The 24779-nt window shown below is 43.0% G+C and overlaps 1 protein-coding gene across 2 annotated transcripts in view; it reads left to right on the top strand.

Annotated features, from left to right (window-relative positions):
- Window positions 1-10969: 10969 nt before the first annotated feature.
- Window positions 10970-24779, top strand: part of rnf220b (ring finger protein 220b) — a 32292-nt gene continuing 18482 nt past the window's right edge. For both annotated transcript variants that reach the window (XM_067598112.1, XM_067598111.1), the window contains exons 1-2: window positions 10970-11314; window positions 12634-13245. In XM_067598112.1, coding sequence (XP_067454213.1) covers window positions 12654-13245 — 592 coding nt within the window. In that variant the 5' untranslated portion in view covers window positions 10970-11314; window positions 12634-12653. The remainder of the gene's footprint in view (window positions 11315-12633; window positions 13246-24779) is intronic.

The raw sequence follows: 24779 nt of genomic DNA, 5'->3' as shown, positions 1-24779 counted from the left end.
CAGGACAATCCATCAGGCCCTGCTACTCATTAATCACCAGACAGACACACATGCACGTACACACAGACAGACAAATACACACACACCTTTGGGATGAGGGCAGGCAGTGATGAACAGTAGGGTTAGTTTAGTTGAGCGCTCACACCTGCACCACAGAGAGCATGTCAGCACCAGGCGACACGACACATCAGTAGACATGACCCTCAGACAGGTCCATGAAGACAACCTTCAGATAACATGCTTCACATTATTTTTAACATTAAATCTACTTTTCACATTTAAGTGTTTCATTGAAGGGGAACTCCACTGATTTTACTCATTTTTACTCTACACTGTTTTCTGTGGTTCTGGAGGAGCTTTGTCAAGTCTGAGAAAATAACCCTTGGTGATGTCATCAGGAGTTATCTTTGCTTGAGCTTGGAGACTACACATTTTTAATGGAAAGCCTGCAAACATTCCAAACTGGGGAAACAGAGTCTGAAAGATGATTACCAGGCAGAGAGTCTAATGAAAAGATTCAATCAAGTTGCATTATGGGAAGTGTAGGATCCAGCATTTTTGGAACTTGACCCTTACTGAGACTAACAGGCATGATATACTGACTTCTGCTGCAGCTATTTTGATCATTCTGTTTAAAATCTTTTGCAAATCTTCTTTCTCTGTCTTTCTAGAGTCTCCCAACTGTGTGGAAGTGCAATTCTAAAACACTGGAGTATTGTTTTAAGGGTCTGAAGTTGTCAGACTTCAACCATGATTACATGCTGCACAAAAAGCTCCTTTGACTTGACTTGAACATACTTCTTACATCGAGCGGATTCCATTACCTTGTTGCAGAGGATTGTTTAGTTTACTAAGACGCAATGCTCTACATACAAAGTTTCTTGGGGAGTCACTTCAATTTGAGTAGGTCACCACAAGGGAGTGGATTCCACCGTTACAACCCAGAGGCCGTTGCCGCCTCTGCACTCGTCTCAAGTCTCCACTCACGGCCTTTTACTATGGATCATCAGATCAGAGCTGAGCAGCCCTCCATAGAACCAGCATACTGGCTAATTCACTATTGATCCTGGCCCATAGACCAATTTCCACTTGTGTTTGGTTTGGGACTACAGTTTCGGTCACGCTCCGTCTCTCCCTTAGGGGCCAGGGAGGAGCCCCTGCCACTCTCTTATCAGTCAGAGAGCACACACACAAAGAGTGTGGGATGGAGAGAGATGGGGAGTGAAAGGCGGGAGGGGAGTGTCACTAGCTTGCAGAGAAAAGGAGAGAGGTCATTAGTGGATGGTGATGAGTCCCAGAGTTTGAGAGAAAGCAGAGCGGCGCTGGCTTTGTGCGAGGTCACAGTGTGTTTTGTAGCCGTGTGACTCTCGAGGTACACAAGGAGAACTGGCCACCATTAATTCCCTCAGTGCAAATCTTTGTGCTAGGAGACTGGGGATGTGTTGAAATTCACAGTGACAGATAGTGACAGAGATGAAATACAGTGCTGTCCATGGTGCTGAAAAGAGGCTACATATTATAACTTCTTTCTTTCCCTCTGTCTTTCTTTATTCCTTCCTTCCTTCCTTCCTTTATGCCCATGTACATGTCACACATCTGTAATTTTTTGTCCCAGACACTGAGGTGGAGTTATTCGAGGAGGTCACCGGCAGTGGCTCTGTTTGTGTGATGGAGGTGATATGACTGGGGAGATTCATTAGGATTGTGTCACTAAGTAAATGTGTGTTGACCTGGGCCACTGACAGGCAGAGACGCTCCCCTGATACAAAGCTACAAGCCAATCTCCTGCGTGCACACACACACACACACACACACACACACACACAGCGAGGGATGCTTCAGAGATCAAATCTGTCCACATCTCACATTCCTCTTTTCCCTTCCTCTATCTACTCACCTCTCACTCTCCATTGCCGCTGTCCCCACATCTTTTCTCACATGCCCCTAACACCCCCAAACACACCTTCTCTTTATCTACCCACCTCTCACTCTCCATCTATACGCCCTTTCCCTCCTTCCCCCCTCTCTGGCTCCTCTCTCTGTCTCCCTTTTTCTTTCTCCCAGTAACAACATTCCCTGGACTAATTGCAATTCTGTCAGCAGGTAAATGCTTTGTGACCAGTCGCTGACAGTCACGCCAGCCAGCCCCCAGGTTGCCACTGACAGTCATTGTGGGGCAGACAGGACAGCCTCGGCAACGTTGGCAGTCAGTTATCAGGCAGTGTATATGGATGTGGCCTCTCAGCTGAATAGTGAGACTCCAACTGTCTGCTAGTGTGTGACGCTCCCATTACCCTGCCACAGAAAAAGGTAGACAGCTACAGAACAGCTGGATAATGCACTGTCTGACTGACGATACACTCTACCTCTCACACACTCTGCTTCTCACCTCGTCTCCGGGCCTATGACAACGCCATCTTGACACTGTCAGGTTAGGAGCCAGCCAGTGTGACATGTCAGCACTCACACAGTTGACGCCTGATGTACAGTATTAAAGCAAAAGCAAAGGAGGTTGGTTGGAGGGAACGGGGATTGATGATGAATGATGGATTAGAGAAGATACAGGGGTAAGGTTCATTTTTACACACAGCTGTGTCGTCTTTCATGCTGAATCATTTCAGTTGCCTCCAATCCAAAGACAAAGTGATATTTTTGTATAAACCTGCACAATATGTGCTTATTAAACAGGACTATATTGTAGAATCGCCTCAGTATAGCTTGTTGATGACCAGGCGCAGCTAATTAAAGCAGGCTGTTGACAGTTGTCAGCGTGACCCTTAGCTCAGCGCTCCCCTGGGGGTCCTGTTAGCATGCTAATGCTAATCCCCAGTGACGGGGGACAGGGCAGGGCTGTCCCCTGCAGCCCCTGCTGTTGTGACCACAGGATGTGTCAGGACAGGCACAGTGATGTGCTAACATGGAGACGTCCCCATGTGCATGTCACACATCTGTAATCAGAAAAGAGGCAGGCATAGGGAGTGCTGGAGGGGACAGTTGTTGTGGGACCACTTGATCTCTGTTCTCGACACGGCTTGGAAAAGAGCAATAGGCGCCTAAAACTGACTTATAAAAGAGCAACTGGTTTCACAGGCTTTAATGCGACGATTTGCCTCATGTATGCTCGGGGTCACGTTTGAGATTTGATGTGAAGATTCACAGGGAGAGGAGCAACACAAGGCTGCAATAAACACAACCACGACCCAGTCAACATTACGACTGGGAGAAAAAAAAGAAAGAGTGCTCCCACACCTGTCTGTCAGTCTGTCTGTCTCACTCTCGCTTCTCCTCTCCAAGGGAAGGTCAAGGACACATGCATATTCATGGAGGAGCCTGGCACAGGATCGATGGCTTTTAATTGTTTTCTCTTGGTTGGTGGAGGGACGTGCCAGTGTCTATTGATCTGTTTGAGCAGAGGCCACTCACAGAGCACGACTATGAGACCTTTACCTGACTGAACACCGATAGACTGTGTGTGTGTGTGTGTATGTGTGTGTGTGCGTGCGTGCGTGTGTGTGCGTGTGTTTGTGTGTGTGTGCGTGTGTATGTAGACGGGCAGGAGACTGTGTGGTGATTAGAAATTTGACACACACAAAACCACAAGCTGCATGAAAGGGCCTCATGGGGCTTAAAGGTAGATAGACACACACAGAGGTGACACACCACAGCAGAGGAGGTAAAGACAAGGGAATCGTAGTAAGGTTTGCTATGTGGGGATTTAAATGATGGCCTGGGAAAAATTCCACTTAAAATTAATGAATGCACACTTTTATTATAAGCGTGCACAGCCAGTGTTGGTTTACATTATGTACAGAGGCAAGTGGGGAAAAAAACAGGCTAACATATGGTGGTTCATACTGTATGTGTAAATCATCATTAAACACATAAAGCATGCAGTGGTGGAAAACACTTTAAAAACATTTACTGAATAACTACATTTACTGCATAGGTACTAAAGATACAAAATACAATGCATTTTTACAGAATAAACTATATAGTGTGGCTACAGTTAGCTGAATCTTGAGTGGCTACAATAGTAAAATGCTAATTACACATTGATGCATCAGTATTAACAATCTAATAATGTGATATATAATAAGATATCACTCACAAGGGCCATTTTACTGCAGAACAAGTACTTTTATTTTAATACATTCTTCTTCACATTTTTCCGATAATACTTTTTACTTAAGTAGGGTTTTAAAGGAAGGGCTTTTACTTGTAATGGAATATATTTTACATTGTTGTATTGGTACTTTCTGAATATTTCTTTCACCACATTGATGATAAGCCTTCAACCAAAACTGAGTGCAGTCAAATGGAAAAATGGAAGATATTTTCAGGTATAGCTCAACTTGAAGATAATGGTGGAACGGAAAGTAGACAATAACGTGTTTCATTATCATCATCATTCAAAACACACGGGGCACTTTCTGTCCTCTTCTGAAACTGAATAAAAGTGTTCAATTTCCGCAGCCAAGGGCAGGAAGCCACATATTAACTGAGCACAAACAGACCACTGTGCTCTGGTCAGGTCAGGGGTGACATGTTGCTCTGAATGGTGAATTTGGTTAATTACACCACTCAATATGTTATGACCATTTTTCCTCAAATTTTCAAATGACACTTTTTACTGCAAAATTACTCTTTGCCTCGATTTTCTTTGACATAGTCTTTATCATATTGAAAAACATTTGCATCTGAATGTTTACATTATGAATAACAGCAAACTCAGATGAATGTGTTCATCTTACTGTCTCCCAGTCAACCAGATCTTTCCCTCTGCAAAGATTATCCCCTTCAGAGGTCTCTTCTCCCTCTTTCATTTATTCTTTTGTAGCTGGTTGAATTTGTCAATTTGAACAGGCAAAGTTGGGGGATTGAGGGAAAGTGGGGAGTGAAAAGGAGGGTGCACGGAGTGGAATCGAGACGGGGGGGGAGAGGAAGAGAGCGAAAGATAAAAAGATTGTGACAGTCATCCATTTGACCCAGGCTGTTGAGTGAGAGCAGTCTGGCTTGTCAAATCTCTGTGCTAACAGTGAATAGCCATATCTGTGCAGAGCATAGAAGGGTGTCATGCACTATGGTTTCATGGTTCAGGATAAGGCTGGATAAAGCCATTGGCTGAATGACACACAGGCAGACACACTTTCACTTTCTCTCTAACTCCCTGTCTCTCGCTCTCTCGCCTGGGAATGAGAAGGGTGGACGCTTATTTCAATCAAGTCTGCCTGTTTATGTGGAAACTGACTATCAATGAAAACCCCAGCTGTATTTTTGAAGAGTTTCAGCAGGCGAGGAAACCGTTTCTTGCTCACAGATTAAACCTTGTACCCTGATTATTGAACAATGAGAACCCTCCACCCCGTCTCTGCCCTCCTCCTCCTCCTCCTCCTCCTGTCTCCACTACACTGTAATATCCTCCCCATCCACACACACAGGACCTATTACCAGCTCATTAGCCTGAATCATACAAGAATTAGACCCCAGCCCGCTGACAATAGCTCAGAGAACAGGCCGTTTTTTGCTCAGGAGTCAGGGGTTAAGTTACCAATCAAAATAGCCAGGCAGATGTATTGAGACATTTTAATATTGGCCATTGTGGGAGCTCTAAAAAATTTTAATCTCTCACTGGCACGGCTGCCCCCCAAGGCAACTCAAATAATGCTCTTGAGGAGGGGGGTTGGTGCTTAAAGAATTGATGTACCCTGTGGCATTTGGATAATTGTGTTGGAATTGCTGCCACCTTGAACAGTTTTCAGGATGAGCGTCCTTTCTATATTTCACCTCTTTGCTTACCTGGAAAGATTTTTCTTTTCTCTTACCCCCAAGTGTTGGATTTAGTATCAGTTTCTCCTCAGTTTCACTCCAGTTCTCGTTCTCCTTTAAACCCTTCCAACCAAGCTGATTGAAATCAGAGGGACACTTCCCACACTATAGGAACCAATATACTGAGACTGCTAACACAGTCTCAGTATATTGGTTCCTGGACAAAGTGGGCCAGGCGCTGCTGCCGCACCACAGATAATATAATGTGAACCACCAGAGGGGGCCAATGATGAAGACTGGGCCAGAAGAATCAGCTGCAACACATCCAGACATGCAAGTTCACAACACTGTTTTACATGTTTTACAACTGCAACACACATTATTCTTATCTCACCTGTCAAGCTTCCCTTCCTCCACTTTATTTCCTCTTTCTACACATGGTATGGTCCTCGTCATCATCCACCACCACCCCTCTCGGTGGTCCTGTCCTCTCCCAGGGTTCAGACTAATGACTAGTGACAGTCCACTGAGGGGAGCGAGCTGTTTGCAGTCAGCAGTGCGTTTGTTGGTAATTATTTTCCAGAGTGTCACATTAGTGTCACCTCGTGGCGGTGAGAGAGGAGAGAGGATGAGGGCCCCGGCTAGCTGGATGGGTGAGGTGGAGAGCGAGGGGAGGGGAAAGGGTGTGATGTTTGGTGGTGGGCAGTGTTGTGTTTTATGTGTGTTTGTGTGTGTAGATTGAAGTGGTGATGGTGGGTTGGGGACACAGGCTGTCACTGCTCTTTACTGTCTGCCTCTTGGTGAACATGTGGCTAAAGATTGAGGATGGAAGTGAGCTGAAGAGAAGGAATTGGTGTACAGTTTTTCAGCTGCTTTTTGGTCCTGTATCTGTCTTGCAAAGACACACTGAATACACATCTTAAAGGATAACGCTGGTGATATTTCATATTTTTGCTGCTGTCAACAAACCTTATGTTAAGAACAAAACCAACAATGTCAAACTGCCAAGTATTGTCTGTGTAGACAAAGCTACACCGTACTGTAGCTTTTTCCTCTGTCATAGAGCTCCATTATTCAAAACTATATATAAACTAAATACTTTATTGATCTCCAGAGTAGAATTTGCATTTTACAGCAGTGCAGGAAACAAGGTGATAGACAAAAACTATGAGTAATAAACACAACAAAAAAATTATAAACACTAATAAGCCACAGCATTATGCTGGGTAACATGTTCCTTTATCATGATGAACATGGGCACTGTAGTTTGAGTCAACAACATTCATAAATACCCAGTAGCACACTAAGAGTGAATTAGTCTCTTGTTGCCTCCATCACTTCCTCCTCTTTGCTGCAGGTATGTCAATGTGCGTAAGCCAGCAAATGGCTTGTTTGTTAGCAAGCAAGCTTATCACTTTCTCTAAAAATTCACTTGATGTTGTGCCAAGCTGCACTTTGTTTTTATTTGTGTCTGTCCTCTAGGATCCCAGGAGCTACAGTGACGACCCTCTCCTCCGTAGACATTCATCCACAGCAGGTCAGGGCTAAACTTTCTAGCCCACCAGTGCATCACTTTTTCATAGTCAGTTTTTATCACTTATCAAAAATCACTTTGGATCCTTCACATAAAAGGAAGAGGGAAGAACTGTGTTGCGCTGTGATCATTTAGTCTTAGTGGTTTTCTAAAAACTACAGTGCCCTGCTGTTTTATGCAGTGTCTTAGCCTTTTAAATTATACAAAATGTATGTCTTCGGTATGAAGCAATAGACTCTATAGACAAGGTTGAGGAGCCTGAAAATACTAAGAAACAGACTAACACATTGATGGTTTTGATCTTTTCATAGGATTTGTTGACAATAAGAGCAGTGGGTTCCCTGCAGCCACACACTCTGCATCACCTTTTTTATCTCCTTATTGAATATTTTCCCTCTTGGAAAACCACTTAAATTCACAAAGTTCTGTTAAATCTGTATACAGTTCAGGGAATTTAACTTCAGCAGTGTAGAGGCAAAGTTGAATACAAGCAAACAGTATCGGCCTGCCAACAGGGGTGTGCTGTGAATGTGAAAACGTACAGGATGTGTGTGTGCGTGCGTGTGTGATGGGGGCAGTCACCAGCCCCCTTGGGAGGAAGCGATCAATGATTGAGACCATAATGCACCTCTCTGTATTCCTCCTCACATTCACGCTCACTGGCTGCTTTGGGGAGCTGTCACACACACATACGCACACGCACACATACTTCCACTTTCACTCACACGCACACACACACATTGTCACATGTTCGACAGCTCATCTCTCACACGTTCCCTTCCACTCCATCTTGTAGCTGTCTGGTCGATGGCCTCTCTCTCTGTCTCACTTCTACTGCTCAGTCTTTGGCAGACTGCTCTGCTCTGGCGCTGTCTCTCCCTATGTTAATATAGTAGCTAACCTCTCTCTCCATAGCACTGCTACCAGACAGTCTCTATGTTGATATACTGAGGAGAGTGTAGCACTCTGCCGCACAACTACTACCCAACTGACTCCAGAGAACTGAGCACTCCTCATCTCCACCGCTTCTACGTGAAGCTCCTGCTGGGAAACTCTGTTGTCTCTACACTTGTTGTTACAACAGCTGAAAATTTAGAATTTGGCGCATCTGTCTGCAGCTTTACCAGCAGGTGAAATCACTTCTTAAAAAAGTATTTGCTTTTTTTTGCTTTTGATTAGGGAACATAGTATGAATTTTGAAGGTAATCTGCAGTAATAGGGGATTGTGAGTTTCATAGCAAACAGCAATTATCACTAATTGGTCTGTGGAAATGATTACAGCAGTAACTTAATTTACTCCACGCCCCAAAAACATAAACTGGGAATGAAGCGGGGTAAAAAATAAAGACATGACTATTTAATGTTCACCAGTCCAATTACACATTGAGAAAGTTAAAAGACTCCACTGATGACCTCTGGCATCCTAATAAAAGAAGTGAGGAAGTCTCATCATGTTGGTTTGATTTCATTTGCTTCGTTTGCTCTCTTCACTGCACTGAAGAGCACAGAAACTAAAATGCAAAACTTGAACGTTTTTTAAATTGCTTGCTTCATGCCTATATGTTTAATGTGACCAAATCAAAGCATAAACAGCATGCATTAAGATGTTATACACTGTGTGTGCATGCATGTGTGTATGGCAGTCAAGACGACAGCCAAGTGACTCACCTCCTGCCAGAAAATGAAGACATACAATTAACATCGCATCCCATCATCCTCAGCTGAGCGGGCAGGCCTGTAATTGGCTGGCTGACCAGCCTGCGTGGCTCCGGGTGGCAATTTATTCTGGGAACCATGGAGTTTACCCAGGGCGGCTAACGGCCCCTGTGCCATAACCTGGCTGAGGCAGCAGGGACATCATTAACACTTCACTGGGCCTGCAGGACACACACCCATCATCCACTACATACACCACCCACAGCCACTAGCACGCGGGGCAAATTGGAGGAACAGTGTAGAAATAATAATAATAATGTCAATGGAGCCACTTGTAGTGGGTCTGTTCACTGATCAGCTGGCCAATTAGGATATTTCTAGCTTTTTTTTGATGAATGAAGAGAATACAAGTGCTGTCAGCCTTAAGATTACCATTGATTATTAATTTGGGAGTCCAGTCCCACGTTTGTTTAGTCATGTCTCACCTTTGACTGTCTTTTTGACAGTGTGTGTGGTGGCATGCAGTTGTCTAACCCCAAAACAATGTGTTAGGGAGAGGGTGCACACTCAGTGGAGTAATGACCTTGCCTTGTCACAAGGGAGACATGTTTTCCGTGTTGCCGTATTGGTCCGAGGGCAAGACTGTTACAGAGTCAGTCTGGACTCTGGTTTATGTGTCCATTTAAAGGTTTGCATCTGCTGTCTGGGCCTCCACCTCTCCACCAACCGGCTGTCTTTAGGTGTGAGAAGAAGTGGCACGCATGGAAAGTTCCATCTCAGGGAACGCTTTAAGGATGTGAGGGGTAGATGAAGTGTCCAGGCTAAATCATGGTTCTCTTCAGTTTTAGGTAATGTGGACAAGAGAGTCAATGTCCATTTTTATATCCCAATGATCCAGTGTGTTCTCAGGCTGAGTTAGTGCGGTGAACCCACTGATTTCCAGCCTCTTTCTCGTGTCTTCTTCTTGGCTATGATATTCCCAATTCACTCATTTCCTATCTCAGGACTCTCTCTTGCTCTCTGATTACACACACACACACACACACACATGCGCACACACAGGCTCACAGCCAAATGGCTGTTCATTAAAGACAGGGACCTGAGGGGAAGCAATCGTCTGAGAGACGGAAATTGCGTGTCACATTAGATTAGCAGTGTAAAGCCTCTGGATTGGCTCGGGGGAATAAGGAATTATTTCAATTACATTATTTCAAAAAGTCTTTAAGCAATACCAATACCGATAAAAACAAATTAAGAGTGATTTGGGCTGATTTGTGGCGCTCTGAGCTGTGCTTTCTGACAATGTGCTTGAAATCAGATATGAATTATGTAGATATTACACCGTCTGTAATGTGTTGGAGTTGAAAGCAGATTATCTGTGACAAATAACGCCATAGGTTTGCATTGTGTCTCATCAAAAGGGAATGTTCCCAAGTGTCAGTCACACAGGCTGGAGACTGTACGGGCTTGGTGAGCTACAGTATGGAGGAGAGGATAACTCCATCACCTGCCATTCACAGTAACAAAGCAGTGACACCAACACACACACACACACACAAAGTGATGGGTTGACTGGGTTAACTTCTATATTGAGACTTTTTATGGTGAAAAGTGTCGATGTAGAGCATGTAAGTCCTTTCTGATCTCTAATATAACTGATGGAGTTGATCTTCCAGATTTGAAGATATTTACAGGTTCAATTCTTATAATTGTTAAAATGTATCATTACAGGCTAATGAGAGTGATCATTTTAAGAAAATAATAGGTTTTTATCAAAAATACAGATTTTTTTTATTCTATATTGATAGTTATGTCATCTGGCATCTCTATGGCACAAAGTTTTCTTGTTTCTTTGTTTTTCCTTTGACTCAGTTTCACTCCAACACATCTTCAGAAAGGGCAAGAAATCGTCCATCACAGGCGGCGTGTCTCAAGGGGAGCGAGCAGGGGAGAGGGGGGAAGAGGCTACAGAGAAAGAGGGCAGGGAAAGAGGGAGAGAGGGGGGGATTGTCACACGAAGCGCATGAAGGAGAGACCAACAGAGGCAGACCGACCCGCAGCCAGTCCACTCACTGATGCCCTGCTCCTGGCCAGAGACGCAGCGACTATACATCTCCAAACTACACACATCACAGCTTTAACTCAACTCTTTAACACTCGCAGCATCTGGAGGAGGACTGGAAAAGCCGGCGCTGCCAACAGCTGCGTGTTGTTGTTTTTTTTTTTTTCATCCACTCTCTCTTTCCTGCGCGACCAGGAGAAAGTGCCGCGTCCTTGAAATTATAAATTGAAAGAGAGGAAGAGAGGGAGAGAGTTGCTTGACGGCAGAATAAATCTCGCTTCGAGTACTTCAACACGGTAGGTACCGGCTGGTGTTGCGTGATAACAGAAGTGATTACAGCTTCATTTGTTTTAATTGGTTTAATTGGTTATTTGATTGCCATGTGTTCTGTCGGGTGTGAGGCTTTGTGGTAGTGTGTTTTTTCCTGAAGTGAGGGAAGTTGTGCTCTCTCGCTGAAAAACTGCTCCCGGTTTTGAAACACATCCTGCATCTACATGTAAAGACTTTGAGAACATCTTTTTAGCGTTTTTACATGTGCGTAAAAAGTCGTGGCTTCGCTAAATCGTCACTTAATTGCAAAATAGATGTTATATTTTTTTTTTATTTGTTGAGGTAAAGTCTCTCACGAGTGCGCGAACTTTCATTCTCACCCTTGTAAATTTAATAAAAACAGATGTTTTGGTTCATAAAGTGCGAAAAGACTGATTAGGTTCAATAATGTGTAATGACTGGGCCCAAACTTTACTTTCCCATTTAGGCCTTTTTTTAAAGAACTAATATCAGTTAAGAACACAATGAAATCAGTTTTTGGGTGAAATATATATTTTTTCCCAATTGGAATATATAATTATTCAACTTTTAATTCATTTAATTCAGTTAATCCTTTAATGTTTTTGTGCATTGTCGTTTCACAATTTAGGAAAAAAAAATATGTTGAGCAATTTCTTTTATTTTGGTTATTATTATTATATTATTGTACTTGAAAAGACCCACCACCGATTTTATTTTATTGGGAACAATCAGCATGATTTACATTTATTTAGAGATTTACTGAGACAATTAAGAAAAAAAAAGGAGAAATCGTCCTTTTTATGAACGTGTTCGGATGATTTTTTCCCAAATCTATTTGCTTACCTCACTATTCAATTTATCTCTTGCAGACTTTCGGCTACGTGTGTGTTTTATTGGCAATTTATTCCGTCGTAATGATTTACAGGCACAGTAGGCCTCCTCCAACCCTTTTCTACTGAGATTAGTCCAAAAGTGTAATTGCAAAAATGCTTCCAGAGCTGCAACTGAGTGTGTTTTACAAAATGAAGAGATGAACAATGTGAGAATTTTGGCGATAAGGATCATCAAACAATTCCCCTGAAAACTTAACAAAATCAAAGACTTTGCTTTTTCAGCCAAAATCAAACTTATTATTTCAAGGCGGCTCAAAAGAATAATTATAATTCAATAAAGGTGTTAAGAGAGGAATTTCTTTTAAAAGTCACTTTTGAAAGAGAAAAGAAGCCTTCTTTTTAAAAATTCTGTGCTCTTTTCATCTCACTCAACCTAAATGCTGCACATCAACACTCTCCTCTGCCTCTGTTTGTCCTCTCCCTCTCCTCAGCACCACTGACAGGGAGGTGAATGGACCTCCACCGCCCCTTCAAGATGGACAGCCCCTCCTACCTGCCAGCTCCGCTGGCCTCCCCCGCCCTGATGGTCCTCGCTTCCACTGCCGAGGCCGGCCGAGATGCCTCCGTCCCCTGCCAGGCTCCCAGGCCCTTCGGTGTCCCTGCCTCCGTGGAGAAAGACCTCCACCTCCCCTTCCCCTCCGCCTCTTACACCTTCACCTCCATGTATCAGCGACAGGGCCCCATGTCAGGCACCTTCCCCACCCGAGACTTCCCAGCGTCCCTGCTCCACCTGCACCCCCAGTTCACTGCACCAAACCTGGACTGCTCCACCCTGGGCATGCTCAACCACAGCGGGGTGGGTGCCTTCCGACCTTTCTCCTCCCCACAAGAGGAGAGGGAGACGGTTGGTTACCACTCGGCTTTCACCCCTGCCAAGAGACTGAAAAGCTGCTTCTCTGAGGTGGAGGGGAAGGAGTTTGACTTTGGCTCCCCGGGAGGCTCCATCAAAGCTGGGGAGGACTCAGGGAGGAAGCTGTTCTCCATGTCCGGCCTGCTGTCTGACGGAGAAGCTTCATCGAGCCCGGAGGAGCGCAAAGAGCACAGTGAGTACACACTCGAATCACAAGAAACACAGATCTGATGCATGTTCAGCTATGTTAACACACAGTCACTCATCTCACATCTTTAGAGTATGCAGTCAAATATGTCGACTTTAATTGGCACATCAAAGACCTTTCTTGACCTGACATGATAGCTCAGATGAGATTTACATATCCTCAACAGCTGCATCAACTAAAGGTGACAAAATGAAAGGAGCCTTTGTGAATAAAGACGTATCTGGAAGTATTTTCCCTTTTGCACTCTAGTCTTTATCGTCTAGTTGGGCAAAGTGTTTACAGTGACTGGCTGTGACCGACTTTGACACAAATAAATTGAACAGTGTCACTTATTCAGCTTAGTGATCATTAGCCACATATGACCATTAGGCCTATTGGAAGTCAAACTTTTCTTGGCGGCAGAGGAACACAAATACATCGGAGCGTATGGAGGGTTGACATAGGAGGAGTGAGAGTTGGAACGAATGACATCCTGTCAGCGATAACGAGGTGGCAGAGATAGAGAGGAAGGGATGGAGGAGGATGGAGAAAAAGAAAGAGGGAGAAAGAGAGAGAGAGAGAGAGAGAGAGAGAGAGACGCGACGATGCGCCTCAGCCTGAGCTTCCCAACGATAACCCTCAGCTCAATATGGCCGCCCACACCAGCCGTCTGATTTGTTGACAAATGAGTGGGAGAGGTGTCAGTCAGCGCGCCGCGGAGGGAGAGACGCTCCTCATTACTCCCGGGGATAATTGCCCAACGACGCGGGGGCACAACACTCGCCTCCGAGGGAGAGGGAGGGAGAGCGGGAACCGGAGTCAGGGAGGCAATGCTAGGCATGATGGGAAATCAAACCCCCTCAGTGGCGGTCGCCAAGGGGAGCGCCTGACAGATGAAAAGGACCAGAGGAAGACAGAGAGAGAGGAGAGAGAGCACCCAAAGGCTCGGCAGATCAGAGAGGGACACCATCGAAAATAATGACAATGAGAAGGGGGGGGACAGAGATGGAGAGGGGCGAAGGCAGGAGGGGGAGACGCTGATACTCGCTCTCATACATATCACCTAAAGGAAACTTTCATCCCACACATAAAGGGCGGGAGCAGAGACGAGTTGTCTTAAGAAAAGTTTGGATTGTGTGCCTCTATGCATATGTGTGCGTCTTTGTTGAAACTTGCTGATTTTGTCGGCGGTTGGTGGCTGAGTGACAGGGCCAGGGAGGCGGAGTGGCAGGAAGGAATCTCAATATGGAATTTTAATAAGGACAGGAAAGAAGAGATGCCAGCCAGCATGCTGGTGTGAGAGGTGTGTCTGTCTGACAATGTTTGCTCTGTGCACTCGTGCATGCATGCTCCCCTCACCTCCTGATTTTTGGGAATCTCATTTGGGGAATGTTGACAAGGACAAAAGACGGGGTGGAATAGAACATACAATCTCTCCTCCAAAAAAAAAAAAAAAAAAAAAAAAAAAAAAAAAGAGTTTGGGAAAAAAAATGGATTTGTGCACATTGGAAGCTGCTTTTCCAGCTTTATCCAATTATATTGGAGCTCAGGCAAACTAAGAGCTTTAATGCAATTGAGCTCCCAGCACTTTTCTTAGTCTGACATACACTTGTTCCTCTTGACTGGGTAACAGACAGTCACTTCAGGACCAAAAGTCTTAAGTGTTAAGCTTGAAATCTTCTTGGGGTGTGAGAGTGTGTCTACAGTTTGCATACTGCAGCAGCGATGGCAATGCAAATACACGATGAAGTACAAACTACACCATGAAAACATCATTTTATACTTAAGTTTTCTTCATTAGTAAAATTATTATGTGTCTGTGTTGGTTTCCTACTGAGTAGTAAACCTCTGCCACTTCTCTTAAGCAAGGCACTGAGATTATAACTGGAGTCTGTGGGTGCTGTACTGTGGCTGCCCAATACTCCTAAATATTTAGGATGGATCAAATACGGAGGACAAATATTCCCACAAGAATGAATAAAAATGTAACTAAACTTTATACTTTGTTGAAGTATTTATGCATAAAGAGTGAAATGATGACACTTGTGCCTGCTTTCCTCTGAAAATATCAAATCTTTATGGAGAAAACACATTTCATTTGAGTTTTTGATGACACGCCACAACATCGATTTCCTCCAATTTTATAACTTATGACTTGTCTGTCTTGGAGATGTCCCATTGGCCCTTATTTCAAACCTTACTAGTGTTGCCAAGGGTTGGACTTGCAGAGAATGCTCAGCATGAACAGTAAATCCATATTTTTGGCACAGTCTCCACTTCTGAGCACAGGTGACCAAGTGCTGCAGTGCCTCTCGTAGCTCCTTGTCAGCCGACACAACAAGCAGGTAGGGGACCTGTTCCCATCTGCCATGCGTATCATTGCGGGTGGACGTCTCCTTCTGTCCATTTAGTGTCTTTCTTCTGTCAGTTTTCCCTTCTAGACTTGCCTCTGTTTTATCAGGGAAGGTCTGAGACGCACGGTGTGCTCTGACAGCTGTTCAAACAGCCTCGCTCGCTTTCAAAGGGCAGATGTCTTCACTGGAGCGAGTCATGCTTATTTTCCTCAGGGAGATGCTTTCCGCCGCAGGCCTGAGCTGGAACTAAAATGGCCCTTTACCAGAAACATGAGTTGGGAAACCGGAGGAGTGGAGTGGCAAAAGACACCATAGCCAGACACTGAGGGAGTGGTGTGTGTATGTGTGTGTGTGTGTGTGCGTGTGTGTGTGCATCTGTATATGACTGTGCCAAAGCTGGGAGAAAGCTGTGATAACTGAAGCCAGATGTTTGAGCCCCCGTGTTGTGATACTTGTAACATATCAAACTTTAGGATGTGGACAGTAGACAAAGAGATCCATGAAGGCCAACAAACAAACATAAAAGAAGTCAACTGTTGTTCGACTGGCAGTGCAGTCTATCAAATCACTTTCAACTATTTAGTGCTTTTTTGTCATTACCTCATGTTGAAAATGCAGGGCAAACGAAACTTTACAATGTCAGTTACAACTTTTTTATCAGACTTATTCTCAATTCATATTGCGAGCATACCTTACATAAGCCATTACAAAGCTCGTAAATTGTGGTCTAGTTTGTCTGTTTTTCTGGGATGGTTTTTGCATTTCACCTTACGTGACTGGTTTACTCACATGTATGTGTGTGTATTAAAGGAGAGATTCACAATTTTTCAAGTCTGTCTCAAAACAATAGTCAAAAGCCCATTTGAACACTAATAGAGATTTTGCTCACTTCAATCATTCCTCCTGTTCATCCTGGCCATTAAGAGACCGTCTCCTAATATGAAGGGGAACAAACCTTGTTCAATGCAAAAATGTATTTAGAAATGTATCTGAAGTTTAAATGAGGCTTCAGCAGTCTGAAGCCTCATATTAGTTGAGCTGCAGTAGAAGGATAGTAACAAAAAGAGGGAATTGTATTTGACTAATCTGGACAGCTGAAACTTCATATAAACTTCAAGTAAATGTTTAAATAAATTTTTGAACAGAAGGAGGACTGTGGATATTGTCCCCCACTTTGTCATTTACATTGAAAGTGCATTAAGAAGGAATCTTTTATTGCTCAATATGAACAGGAGGAATAATTACAGTGAGCAAAATCTGTTTCAATGGTCATATAGGCATCTGACTGTTGTTTTAAGACCGACTTAAAAAAATGTGAACCTGTCCTTTAAATTAACCTTTTTTCTATGGTAGGTCTTTTTAGGTTGGCTTGGTGTTTCCAGGCTGTTACTTATAAAAATATGCCTGAATATTATGCCCCTGGGCTTTACATGTACACAATGATTGATTTATCTATGTGTGTGTCATCTGTGCAGGTGAAACATGATAGGTAATGCACCTCAAATAGTATCCCCTTCAAATGAGTGTTGAATCTAATTACAATCTGAGTAATGTGTGCATAAGGCTTTTGAATCAGACACAGAGCCTGGAAGATTTCTCTTTCTGGGATGAACGGCCGCTGAGAAACCAAATCGTCACCTGAGTGAAACAAAATTCTGCAGGAAGTTAATAGAGGGGAAACATTTAACACACACTGAGGATTCTCCCCGCCAGATGCGCTCAGTGTGTAAGTGTCCTCCACGGTCGCTTATTCATGGGTTGTTAGCGGACTAGTGTGTGCCTGAACAGAATCAATATTACATAGATTAATTTTAGATTTGGCACATGGATTATCTCTGTGGTGAAGTTTGATAGGTTTAGTTTGTTCCAGGCACAGCTTACAGGGATTGTGTGTGTGTGAGTGTGTTTGAAGGTGGATGTGACTATGCATGTGCATGTTTGGATGGATGTGATTTTGACTTAAGCAGGTGGGAATTCAGACATGAAAATCATCAAATTTACACCATTTCACCCACCAGCAATGAATGAATTTCTCCAACCCTTATTTCTGCATAAAAGTTTGTATGGTATACTGACACACACACCTTAGTGGAGGCCGTATACTCTGGCTGTGCGTGCTGATTTGATAACAAGGAGGGCGTCTGCGCGCTGCATTTTCTGTGTAGCCGCTGTTGACGGCTGCTCGTATTGAGTGGAGCTTCCTGTTGAAAGACACATTGTTTATATCCCACTGGCAGACCACAGGAGATGAATAGCAACCACTCGATGCTCATGCATACACATATAGTATCTGCTGCGCGCTATTATTCCCAGGGTGTACGCTCTACTCCTAGACTTGCATGTGCACTCCATGCATCAACAGTCACGCTCACCATATGCTTATGTCTAGTTTTTTTTACTTTCCTTTTTTTTTGTGTGTATGTTGTGATTTTGTGTTTGTGTGATGTGTCACGAACAAGCTTTAGTAAGAAAACTGAAGTAATGTAGCAATAAGAAGGTGTAAACATGAACAGCACAACTTGGAAATGTTGGTAGATAGAAGCAAAAAAAAAGAAGAAAAAAAAGATGAAATAAATAAACATCACAAGGGAATAAAAAAGTTTTTGGTTATTTGAATACAAACTTAAAGGGAAATTTTCTATTCAATCATGACAGCACAACAAAAAACCCCAACTGAGTGTTTTTGCCTTTAATCAAGTTTAGGACCAAAAAGCATTAAAAATCCTTTCAGACCCTATTTGATAAACTCAAAAAAAAAAAAGAAATGAAATCTGCAAGTTAAAACTCTTGATCCCAAACAAAGCTTGTTTTTAAAGCTACGTCATCCCAGATGAAGTGACATCTGCAACCAGCTCTCTTACTGCCCACACTGGTAGTCTTGCTCTTGATTTCAGGGAGGAAGCATTACAATATTAATGGTGGTTGTGTTTGATGTGAGAGCACGCCGCGGTTGACTGTTCCCCCTCCTGTTGTGATGGTAGTTTGTTCTCCTAATGTTCTCCCAAGTAAAAGAGGCTTTCATCCTGGCAGGAGGGGAAACTCTTCTCTTCTTTTTACCTCCTTCCCTTCATCCTATAAGAGCAGGATCTTCATGTGTTTAGATTTACATGTTGACTGTGTGGTCTTATATGTCAGCGGATCTCAAACTTTTTTGTCAGCCCTGTCAGATGAACTCAAATCCCCCTTCATCGACATCACCTGTCATGTTGATGTGTTCACTGAAATTATTATAAACTGGATATTATTCCCAATTAATTTAAAGTTTGCATTCATACTAGTCCCACCAAAGATAGCAAAGTTTTTAAGTTTCAGCCATTTATTCATCACTTTTAGTTACTTTTAACCATTTAAACCATTTTTCCATCACTTTTAGCATTGTTAACCATTTTTCCTCTAAATATTTTAACCATTTAACTATTTTTTGCTAAGTATTTTAACCATTTCAATACTTTTAACTGTTTCAACTGTTTGCTAACTAGTTTTTATGCACTCTTAATCACAAGTGGTGTTCAGGTGTTAAAGCTATGTGTGGGTATATTTTAAAAATCAAATAGTAATTTCTATTCTTTTTTTTTCCAAACTGAGCTAAACAATCTTTCCATATACCCCTGAGTATGTCCCACTGGTTGGAAATCACCGTTATATGTGTATCTGAGTAGATGTCTGCAAGAGTGCAGTGTGTGTATCTTTGTGCGTGTGTTTTTTGTACAGTTTATATGCAGACCGATGTATCTTCAAAAGTTACAGAGTGTCAGGCTGTGGACCACACGGCTTGTCGGAGACAGACAGGATTTCTATAAGTCTGGCAGTAGGCTTTTACAGTAGCAGGGGGAAATGTGTGTGTGTGGGGGTCTTTTTGCAGTGACCATCAGCACCTGTTAGACGGTCAACAGAATGTTCTGCCGAAACATGAGTCATAACACATCTTGTAGTCGCTGCATCTGCCTCCATCGCCTACTGTGATCGGCCCACACAAACAGCGCTGCTCCTGTGTAGAGACAGAAAGGCTCAAGTATGCTGAGAGACAGAGAGAAAAAGAAAGAGAGAGAGAGGGTCATAATGAGTGCAGGGCCCAGGGGTCGTTAAAACAACAGCCTTGTTTTAACAGAGGCCATCTTTCCTCTCTTCCCCTCTCTCCGTTTTCCCCTCGTTCCCCTGTTTCTACCTCTCTCCGCGCACCTGATCGACCTGCATCACAGCTGCCTCTGATCTCACATCAAAGACCTAGTTTGTGTGTGTAAAAGTGTGTGCGCATAGGAAAAGCTTGGGGTAAAGGCGGAAGGGGTATTTCTGTAGATTGAATCGCGTGTTCCTAAGAAGTGGCATGCACACACACATATACACACACACACACACACATCCTTCGCCCTGTCCCCGGAGCTTAACAAATCAGTCAGGCAGAGAGGGCAGGAAGGCCAAATGCCGGGGTTAAGCACATGCTGTTGAGGAGCAGCGCAGACAGACAGCAAGACCACACCAATCCTGCACGCCTGGATGATAGCCAGGAACGTGTGTGTGTGTGTTACTGTGTGTGCTGTACATGTGTGTTTGCCTAGTGTCACAGACAGACCTCATTACAGCATGTCACTTGTGCTTGTTGCAAGTCTCCCAGCTGTGGAAGAGCTTGACAAAAGCCAATATGTCAAAGGCATGCCAGGCGTGATAGCTTTACCTCCAAAATACACGACATCCAGACATCATTCTGTGGCTTCATAAACAGGATTTTCAGCTCTTGTGTGCACATTTTTGCAATTTTTTTTTTTTTTTTACATATAACAAACAGGAAGACATCTTTAGGGAGCTGCAAAGTGTCAAGTGTTTCTTGGGTTATATAACTACATGAGTTTGACAGTTCAAACACATTAAAGCACAGGACACATTACAGATTACTTACACATGCATCCTAAAGATCTTCTGATCGATTTAGTCACTTCCAGTGCGGCTAGCTGCTCACTAAACTCCCATCAGTGCTGGTGCACCTCTGCCTTAAAGGTCAAAGTTTGCCAGGATTGACCCTTCACCCAGCTGTGTAGGGGTGTAAACACTCCCCCAATTCTCCTCAGAGAATAACACTGAGTCTAGGCCATAAATCACAGGTCTGATAATTGGTAGGAAAACAGCAGTCCAGCAGTATATAACCTTTTACGTGTCGTCTCAACTCTTTATTATGGTGCTAATGAGTGGCCGCGGATCAGGGTTAGAGCCGCAAGCACAGTGGGTGGAGAGGGGGAGTTCACCTCAGTAAAATATGGGCTACTGGCTAGTTACACACACACTGGCAGGCGAGCACACACACACAAATACATAAACACTGGAACTCATTGCGCACTGATTCGCACTTAACACAGACACACACACACCAGAGGGCAGGCAGACGCTCAACTACACACAGGAAGGCACACATACTTACAGAAAAGGATATGCGCGTATGCAAACATTCCCTCACATACACATATATGCATATGCAAACACGCAGGCACACACACACACACATACACACACACACACAGTGGCTGGCAGGCTCAGCAGTGTCCATTACAGGCAGCCATTAGTATGGAGATTGTGCTAATTGTCCCCATAGACCACACAGGCAGCGCTCGGCAGGCCCGCTGTGAGTCTGTGAGGCTGAGTAAGAGCAGGGACTCTGCTTTACACATCCTATTGTCTTGGTCGTGACCCTATTAGTGCAATTACAAATTAATCACTGAATGATTATGGGATACATGCTGTGGATTGTTTCAATGCAAATAACACTATTATAGCACATGAAGTGGCAATGCTACTGTAGCGCAGAGTTTCACATGGGCGAAGTCATAAAGCACTGTAATCTTATATAACACTGTCAAATAGCTTCAGGGCAGTTTTACCTGTTTTGAGGATATTAAGACTTTTAAAACAGGTTGTTTTGCTTTTTGACAGGTGTTATCACTGCACTACAACACATTTTTAAGTCTTTATTAAAAAAATAGTTTGTTCATATGGAAACTGCTTTTAACTGTAGGAGATCAAAGCACATGTTTAGTTCTGTTATGGAGGACACCAGTGTTACGTTCAAAAGTAAAGTTTGACCAGTATAATAGCTCATATGTTCTAATGTTGGTCTTTTTTTTCAACCTCTGGTATCAGCCTCTCACTGTCACACACCTGATATGACAGAAATACAATTTCATGAAATATTGATTGTATAGATGAATAAACTACACTGGCTGTTGAAACCTTTGACCTGAACTGATTCCAACACAATACTTACATCAGAATCCACGTGTGAATATGTTTTGTGATTAAAGAAAACGTCAGTCTGCTAAAAACATTTAATACTTTAATGAGTATTGTCATTTTTGGCATGAAAATCATAAACACCCACTAAAATATCAAATCAAGCTTAAATCAGCCCAGAAAATACATATATCCCTCTCTGCCTTAAAGAAATCTATTTCTGTCAAACCTGTTAAAACATGTTTATATGGTATAATTTTTGCATTTTATCATTATCACAGTGTTCCAGACTTGCTCTTTTTGTTGAGATTAATCTTTTAGTGTAAAATCCACATGAAACACACTGACTCAGTGTCTCTTAACCTTTGATTATAAGAGTCCTTAACCAATGATGTCAGTTAACTTTTGTTGCATTTTATTAGTTTTATCCAGAATTCCAGTTTAAAATAGTGGTTTGGTGTCTGAGTGGACTCCTGGACTCTTGGACTCTGGGTGGGCTGGTTCAGGGTCCTGCAGACTGGAGAGGGTCCAGTCTCATTAGCAGCGGCTCAAAGCTCCTGATCAGTCAAGTAGAGGAGCTTGAACTGTGAGCGTCTCCTGTGTGACCCCACTGAGGGAGAACACAGGGGAGAAGATCTATACCCGCTGGCGCTGTCACGGGCCTCTTTGTTCTCCTGTGTTTGCTGACAGGAGGGATCGGAGGGGCGTATCGACGGGGGCTCACACTGTGCTGCGCTCACCAAGGCTACACGGCGGTGTGTGTAAATGATAAACAAATGAGCACATACACATGGACTCAAGTGTATTTGTAGACACATTGCTACTGTCTCTCTCTCTTTCTCACACACACACACAGACTCGCATAGACACACACTTACAATAAAACTATCAACAGCAGTGATTTCCAGTCTGGAAATGGCTGATCCATCTCCTCAGAGTATTGTATTAAAGTTCGGTATGTCTTTCTCTCAATGAGCCATCAGGGTTGGGTCTGTGCTGGGATACCACACACAGCACGCAGGGATGCTGTGCCATTTATTCTCAAAAGAAAACAACAACTCTAAAGGCATTATTTATTAGTCACCTTTGTTTGCAGTGTTATGCCAAAACCAAACAATAGATTTAAACAGTGAGGCAACATATTTGCAAATCTTAGCAGATTTTAATGCAGAATTTAAAGCATTTCGTCATGTGGAGCGGACACAACATCGGGAATCCAATTCAACAGATCCATATTTTAAAATATTCACAAAGTGAGTCATGTATATATAAATCTTAGATTCCTAATACTCTTAGTAGATGAAAACATTTCCCTAAAATAATAATTAATTTAATTTAATTTATGTTTTTCCAGACATTCCTCCCAGATTTCCTCACCTTTCAATATTTTACATGCAAAGAATTTTTACTTAAAGGGAAACTTTGTCCAGGTTGAAAAATACCAAAGTTTCCCTTTAAGTACGACTCCTCACTTAGTGCTTTAAACCTCCCTGGTTCCTCTTTCCTAATTGTGTGTGTGGGTTACTCAAGATAAGCTGCTCAATATCTGTATCTTTCCACTATTTGAAGATAAAACCATCATCATCTGCCATAATTGTTTGCTCATCCAGGCAGACACAATAACATCCTTTAGGAGGTGTGACTAACCCAAACACAGGTGTATCACAGAGTGCCAGGTGCTTTTGGTCCTCTCGTACCAGCAGCATTGAACACTGTGTTTCTGACAGTATCAGATGTTATCTGGTTCAGCGGTGGGAGGGAGAGATGGCTTATCTGTAATGATGCCCGCTGATGAAGCTCAAGGGAGAAACGCTGTGGGGTGGTGAATAAGACTGACCGAAAATTTTAACAAGTTCTGACTGGAGCCCTGCGCGCATCGTGATCGAAGACCGATGCGGGACCGTTTTTTTGGTCACACACCCGCGATAGCCTAATTGCCTGTGAGAACACAACAGTTTTTATTTGGTTTGAGGTATACTGGCAGCTTTAAGGATCTCTAGGCCTTCCTCTGTGCTGCTGCTTAATACCTAAAATTTCCGCTACTCACCTGCACTGCACACAATGTATGCGGGACAGGTGTGTGAGTGGGAAGCAGGTGGGAGTGTTTTCTTTTGGTAGAGCAAGACAGTGTGTGTATGTGTGTGTGTGTTTTTTTTGGCCAAAAAGCTGGCCAAACTTACCAGCTGACAGGAAAAAACAACTTTAACTTCATTATAGATACACTGTGTTAACTCCACAAAAATGACTTTTCAGTGGTGTGTTTTTCTAATTCTTCTGGGTCACTTGCAAACACACTGACAAACTCAATGTAAGTGCACAAAACTTATAAATTGTCTTAAATCAGTAAAAATACAGATTTTATTGTCTGTTCATCAGAATCACAACAAGAACTTCTCTGTAGATATTTTAATTCATTTTGTGTTGTTGTGTTGACTCCAACTGTGTTCCACTTTCTGATAGATTTCAGAGATTTCCATGTCATAGTCTGTCACTTGTGTGCACACAAGAAAGCATCATATGTCGTTATTTTCTGATTTTGTCACCGACAGATGTGAGGAAATTTGCATTAAATGTGTAAACCTTTCCCCTCCTGCCGTGTTGGATACTTGAAAAGTCTCTCTTCTCTGCTCTCAAAGACATCTGTTTTTTGTTCCTCTTCCTTCTCATTCCTCTCTTTTTTTGTGCCATATGTATTTTTTATTGAAGCTCTGTTAGTATTCACACAGTTGTTTCAGTTTTCCATGAAATAAAACCATTTGTAAAACAGAACTCAGAACATTGTGGACCCACAAGACGACATATTTAAAAATGTATTTAAAGTGAGGGCTGTACAAGCTGAAAAGACAAACAGAAAATTGAACAAATAGTACATAAATTAAAAGACTTTGTTAAAAAGAAAAAAGACAGGTCTTGTAACAGCTATCTGATGAAATAGAACAAAGTTTGTCCTTCAGAGCAAACCAGATTCTT

This window comes from Thunnus thynnus, chromosome 8 (genome assembly GCF_963924715.1).
Source record: "Thunnus thynnus chromosome 8, fThuThy2.1, whole genome shotgun sequence".
NCBI classification, from domain to species: domain Eukaryota; kingdom Metazoa; phylum Chordata; class Actinopteri; order Scombriformes; family Scombridae; genus Thunnus; species Thunnus thynnus.
Note: the sequence above shows the minus strand (reverse complement) of the source record. Positions and strands in the feature narration are given on the sequence as shown.